This window comes from Camelus dromedarius, chromosome 4 (genome assembly GCF_036321535.1).
Source record: "Camelus dromedarius isolate mCamDro1 chromosome 4, mCamDro1.pat, whole genome shotgun sequence".
Taxonomy (NCBI): Eukaryota; Metazoa; Chordata; class Mammalia; order Artiodactyla; family Camelidae; genus Camelus; species Camelus dromedarius.
The window spans coordinates 49,498,674-49,504,924 of NC_087439.1; the positions used below are offsets into that span (position 1 = coordinate 49,498,674).

General features: G+C 56.1%; 1 protein-coding gene across 1 annotated transcript; it reads right to left on the reverse strand.

The window, feature by feature from the left end:
• Nucleotides 1–1,825: 1,825 nt before the first annotated feature.
• EVX2 (even-skipped homeobox 2) lies at nt 1,826–5,492 on the reverse strand. Its single transcript, XM_031451109.2, has 3 exons — nt 5,069–5,492; nt 3,876–4,156; nt 1,826–2,545 (listed from the first exon to the last, which is right to left on the reverse strand). Exons 1-3 carry the CDS (start codon nt 5,490–5,492, stop codon nt 1,826–1,828), a joined length of 1,425 nt encoding a protein of 474 aa, XP_031306969.2.
• Nucleotides 5,493–6,251: the final 759 nt, after the last annotated feature.

The window sequence follows — 6,251 nt, forward strand, 5'->3', positions numbered from 1 at the left end:
CACGAATATGTAGGTAGCACACCTACATTTAAATACACATACATACCCACTTCGCTGGGTCTAAACATGCACTAGGAAGTTATTTCAGGGCTTCGACTCTTCAGAATATCTCATTATGTGAGGAGCGAAGTGGCTCTGTGGGGAGCATTATGGAAATATCTGGGCTTGATTTAATGAGGCTGTTCACATTGGTGGAATATCAACTTAACAGAGAAAAGTCTACCCAGGGCATCCAAGTTACCAAAATGAAAATTGGCAATTGAGATGATAAGAACGTGGCTTTCTTCTGCGAAATCACTTCAGGTAACAGAGATAACATTAAATAACATACATTCTATGCACCAAGAACAATGTTTTATGTACCGAGTCTCTTATCCGTCTCTCCTAATGACTTCCCTTAGCGGGTTGTTAGTACTTGACAGCAGGTCTCCGTGCGGGGAACTTTTCTCCAATTCCACATTCAAAGGAGGTCCATCAGAGAGCATGATTGGCAATTTTCGTCATAATCTGCACATTATTAGCATCAAAATTGACGTGTAAGTTAACACTGGTGGGTTTTGATGTGCCTTTCTTCAAGTTCAAGAAAACCCCTCCAGTAGCCAGGGTTGGCAGAGCGGGTCTCAACAACCCAGCGGTGGCCTTGCAGAGGCGAAGGCGCAATAGACATGCGTGAGAAAAAAAGCCAAGAACCATTTTACCGGAGGAAAAGGAAAACGAAGAGGGAAGGGAGTGAAGGGGAATAGAGTTCAAACTTAGAAAAGTGTCTAAGGAAATGCTTCAGGATAATACATATCTAGAGATTCAAGTATTTCCCAGATGGAGTGGAACCCAGTAGTTGGAAAACTGAGCTGAAAACGCTTCTTCAGATACTACAGTGATCTGTCAGTCTTGCCTTCCCCATCCTTTCGTTTCCCTCTCCTTTCCTGGCCTGGTTGTGGCAGTCTCCTTAGCCATTACTTTTTGCATAAAATGTGCAAGACGCCTCCATCCCAAACCGAAGATCAGAAGAGAGAACAGTGGTGGGCAGAAACAGAGGAGGAGAGACCACCTCCCCCTTCCGCCTCGGCTTTGTGGCTTTGTTCTTCCCAGGCAAGGCGGCCACAGCCCCACCATCCTTGCTCCCGCACGCAGTAGACAATCTCACAAACGCACCCGCAGCCGCCCGCGCTCTGCATCCGCCCTCCCGGCCTTCTCAGACCTTTATTCTTTCGTTCTCCTCGGACAGGGCCCCTAACAAGATCAGGCTGAGAGAAAACTTGCTACCTCCTCTCACCCTATTTTAAAGGAAAGAAAGCATGGAAGAAACAGTGCAGCAGCAGGAACATCGGGGGTGGCTTTCCCTCCCGCACAAAGCACAAGCCCACACCATTCCCTTCGTTCTTTGCTGTGGTTCTCGGTTGCTTCTGGCCACGTGGTTCAGCCGAGTAACGCGCGGCCTGAGAGCTTACAGCCAAGGCTCGAGACCCCAGAGGACTGGTCTAGGGGCGAGGGGATTGCCTTCGGGAAACCAAGAGCTCAGGACAGAGGCAGGAAGCAGGGTCTGCGGAGCGGGAAACATATTTAGAGGAGGGGAGGCGGCTGGCTAGCAAATACAAAAATAGAAATAATTCGAGGGGACGGCCGCCCGGCTTTCACGCCGGCTCTTTCCCCCCAATTTGGGGCAGGTTCCCTCCGGCCTCCCGCGCCGGGGCGCCCCCTGGCGGTAGTTTACGCAGCGGGCAGCGCGCAGAGGGCATGTGGGCGCACAGGGGGCGCGGGGGGCGCTCGGGGGGCTCCTGGGCACACTCCAAGCGGCGGGCACGGCCCCCTGGCGGCGGCGACGTAGTTATCTCGTGAGCGGCGCCTCGTCCCTCTGGCCCGGCGGGCTCACGGCCGTCTTGCTAAGCACGGCGGCTGAGTAGGGCAGGAAGCCGCTCTCGGAGCGTGGCGCCGCGGCGCTGCAGCCGAAGTCTGAGCCCCCGGCGGCCCCAGCGCCGCCGCCGCCACCCCCGCCGCCCCCACCGCCACCCCGGGAGCCCAAGGCCGCGGCGGCGGCTGCTGCGGCCGCCGCGGCGGATTGACTGCTGTGGCAACTGAGGCACGAGCAGGGCGCGGAGCCGCCGCTGGGGGGCGCCCCGGCCGCCGCGGCCGAGGAAGCCGCGGCCGCCGCAGCTGCTGCAGCCGCTGCGGCCGAGGCCGCACTGTTGAGCCCCGCGGCGGCCGCCGGCGTCTGGTAGAGGCCCGGGTGGCGGAAGCTGCACAGCAGCTCTGGCCGCGAGTAGGGGTGCGAGAGAGCGCGGAAGGTGTCCAGCGGGCGGATGGAAGTGGCAAAAGGCGATGAAGCCGCGGCCGCTGCGCCGGAGGCCGCAGCCGCCGCGGCCGCGGCCGTGACACCCACATGCGGATAGTAGTGCAGCGGCACGTGCGAGTGGAAGGGGTAGGGCAGGCTTCCGGTGGCGGCCGCGTGCGTCATCATGTAGGTGTAGAAGCTGGGGTCGGCCGGGTGCGGCCACGACATGGCCAGGCGTTGCCGCTTATCCTTCATGCGCCGGTTCTGGAACCACACCTGCGGGAAGAGCCGCGCCGAGGCCCGAGTTAGAGAGTGCCCCGAGGCCCGAGTCCCCGCCCCGGGCCACTCTGCCCTTCCCGGACCCCCGAAAGACCTGGCCAACGCCCCTCCGACTGGACCCAGACCCAAGTCCCCTCTGTTCTCCCAGGTGGGACAGTGTGGGCAGCTGTGTGGAGTGCCGTGGGCCCACCCTCCTCAGCGAAAGGGTCTTCCCTGTGTCCGACTGCTGCGGTTCCTCGGGCTTCTGCTCCTTTACTTTTGGCTGCGTTTTTCTCTTCCTGACCCAACCTTTCCTCCCCTTCCCGTTACCGCCCCCTCTTCCCTGGGCTCGCTGAGAACCCATGTCTCAATCCCTGGATTTGCACGGGGATTCTAGGCCTCTTTTGAAGAGAGGCTGCCGCTGCAGCTTTTGTAAAAAGCTGCACGAAGTCACCGCACGAAGTCTTGAGTCCTCTGAGCTACAAGGAATTGTCCCGAGGGGCACGGGTCCGATTCTGATATGAAGGGATGATTTTGTAGGAATCGTTTGCCTCAAATGAGTGGTGGGAACAATATCCTCCTAAACCGGGAAGGGGACTTTTCTACCCCCTCCCAACACAGTGTCTAATGAAGACATCATTCGTCACAACTTTAAATTAAAGAAAGCCCGACCAAACCGAAGGGAGACTTCCACACTCCTCCCCTATCCCGTGGAATTTCCTCTTTTCTTTTTCTAGAGGGACAGATCCTCCATGAAGTGTTCACGAAGTCGCCCAACCTCCTGGCTATCTCTCCTGGACGTATAATAAAACAAATCACCTAAAGACATATAAATAAGAATAATTTCGTTGTGTCCCACCCCCACGTTGCTTCCCCCCCCTCCCCTTGCCCAGGAGAAAAATGTTTAGAAAACTTTCTCAACCTAATCGATTTTTAAAATACAGTATCACTTTCTCCTCCTTGTAACGATTTATATGGAGAATAAATGTCCAAGATCAAGAGCAATGAAAAGTTACACCTCTGGTTCGTGTCAGAGGAACAAATACCAGCCGGCTTTGCCGCCGAAGGTAAACTGGGGCTATGAACATGGGCTAGAGGCACCTGGGCAGGCGCTGAGCAGAGGCGAGAGTTTGCGGCATCGGCTTCGCCATTCCGGGGCCTTCCCAGGTCAGCCAGGCAGGCTAACCCTTCGGATTTGGCAGCTGAGAAATAAATATGCCAATTCCTTTGGTGACTCTCCCCGCGGGTTTTCAAGCCCTCAGCTAATCTAGACACCCAGAAAAGAGAAACAAAAATCAACCCAGACACCCCGGGGGAGGCTAGAACAGACGCGTGCTGGAATCGATACCTTGATGGTGGTTTCAGGCAGGTTGAGCGCAGCGGCCAGCTCGCACCGGCGTGGCCGCGACACATAGTTCTCCCGGTAGAACTCCTTCTCCAGACGCGCGATCTGTTCGCGGGTGAATGCCGTGCGGTAGCGCCGCACCTGATCGGCGCCAGAGCTGGAGCCGCCCAGAGCCGCGCCCCCGCCGCTACCGCCGCCGCCGCCACCGCCTCCATGCAGGCTGCCGAGGCCGGAGCCCGATGCAGACGTCGTGGTGCCCGCGGCTGAGCCACTCTCAGTGTACCCTGGCGAATAGACAGCCAACAGCACATGAGTCACTGTAGGACCGAGATCCCGGCACTGGGGCTGCACGCGGATGGCGGAAGCTGCGAGAGGAAGGCGAGGCGCTGCCTGAATTGATGGGGTCTGTCATGCTTACAAATTGCTGCCGTTAATGGAATCAATAAAGTTTGGGGAGCCCTTCATAACCAAATAATAGGAACTCAATTAGGGATTTTTTTTTAAGTAATTGGAAAATTTCAACTCAGGAGGAAAATTGGCCAAGGGAAAATGCCTACATCTAGGTGCAGTTTGAGAAGCTTTAGATTTGCCACGATCTGGAAACTGCATGGCAGCTTTCTGTACGGCCTGTAACCTTTCTTTGACAGTCTTTGGGGTTTGTTTTTAAAACATTTTAAGATTCGAAAGATAGTAGTGGCTCAAACCAGAACCATTCGGGGGTGGACTCTACTTTTCATCTCTTTCTCGCGCTGACACAAGAAGGTATCCCAGAGGCGCCCAGCAAGGCTCCCTCCGACTTAGGATGCCCTCTTTACTCAGCCTTGAGGTTCGGAGGCAGCGGAGTTGAGAGCAGCTGCCCAGGGCACCATTCCCCTAGCGCGACTTAGTAGATAGCTAGGGGCCGGTTGGCTCACACCGGCTTTTAGAACCGCGCACAGAAACATTTTCTCCTACTCAGGAGCAAGGGTAGACAGGCGGACGGGCCTGGAGCCCCAGGCCTGAGCCTCTCTGTGAGGTTCAAGGAGTACAGCCAGAAGGCAAGATCCCTTGCATGCGTCCCGCCCCCGCCCGAACTAGCCCTGTGTAGCTTGCTGCTGTGGGTCGGAGAGGGGCAAGGGCACCAAGAAGGGCCGGCAGGGCCCGCGGAGGAACAGGGAGGATGGGACTGGAGAGCGCGGCGCAGGCGGCTCGATTACCTTTGCCATTGTTTTCCTTGAGCGGCGCGGCGCCGAGGCCGCCGGGGGAGCGCAACGCCGAGCAGCCCACCTCCACGTCGCTGCTCATGTCCGCCTCTGCGGCCGCCTCTGAATAATGGCCCGGCTTTTTGCGGCCCTCGGCGGCGGAGGCGATTTCGGAGGAGACGGTGCTTTCGCTGCCCGGGTGCTGCAGGTTGAACAAAGTGTCTATTTCGAATTTGCCCTTGGCAGGGAGGTCTCCCAGAGCGCCGTGCAAGGGGGCGGACGGCAAGCGCGGGCTGAGGCGAGCCGGGTGCTGCGAATTTTCCAAGGCCTCGAGCACAGCATTGCCAGCCGAGTCGGACAAATTGGAGAACCTCTTGCCGGCCGTGGGGCTGTGTAGCCCTCTCTCCATCAGAATCATCTCTTTTCTTATTCTTTCCATTATCTCAGCTTTCTAAAAAATGTCACAGTTGCCCGGCTGTCCCGTCCTAATGATGGGCTGCGCCTAGGGCTAATTCTCATTCAGCCCCAGCGAGCGGCTCTAAATATTATTATCTCTTTTGGAGGGAGGCGGAAAAATTGTGGGATGCCAGAGCGAGGGAATGACTGGTCAAAATGACCCATACATTCTTCCGAGCCCGAGATGTCATTCATCAAAAAGTAGCGCTCGCTCGTCATTAAGGTACGAATGACGCCGTTCGAATAATCATTTATTGTAACAGGTTTATAAGCAAATAAATACACACTCCTGTCAGTGGGTAATGAAGGCAGCTTCGGAGCAGACAAATAGATCCAGGTAGGAGGCGAGAAGAGACAAGAAGTAAGGAGGAAGGCTCCAGTCCTTTGCCCGCTCAGAGCCGGTTCTGCTCGCCCGGGGGTTTGGCCTCGGGGGTGAAATTGACAGTCTGATTAATAGAGCGCGCCGCGGCACATTTCCCCCTTCATTTAGGGGCATCATTACGCTCTCAGTTTGCTGGGTTGCCCCTTAGGTCCTAATCATGCAGCGCCTTCCTCATTTTTCCTCGGACACAGATACGTGTTAAATAATAGATAATGCTTTGATTTTCCAGAGTAGATAGTCGGGAAGGTTTTTTTTTTTTAAACATTTACAAGCGGGAGGAGGGTAAGGGGGGGGCCAAGGGGGAGGATGTAGAGAGTTGCGTAAGGAGAAGACCTTGCGCTCCTGTCTGGATTACTTATC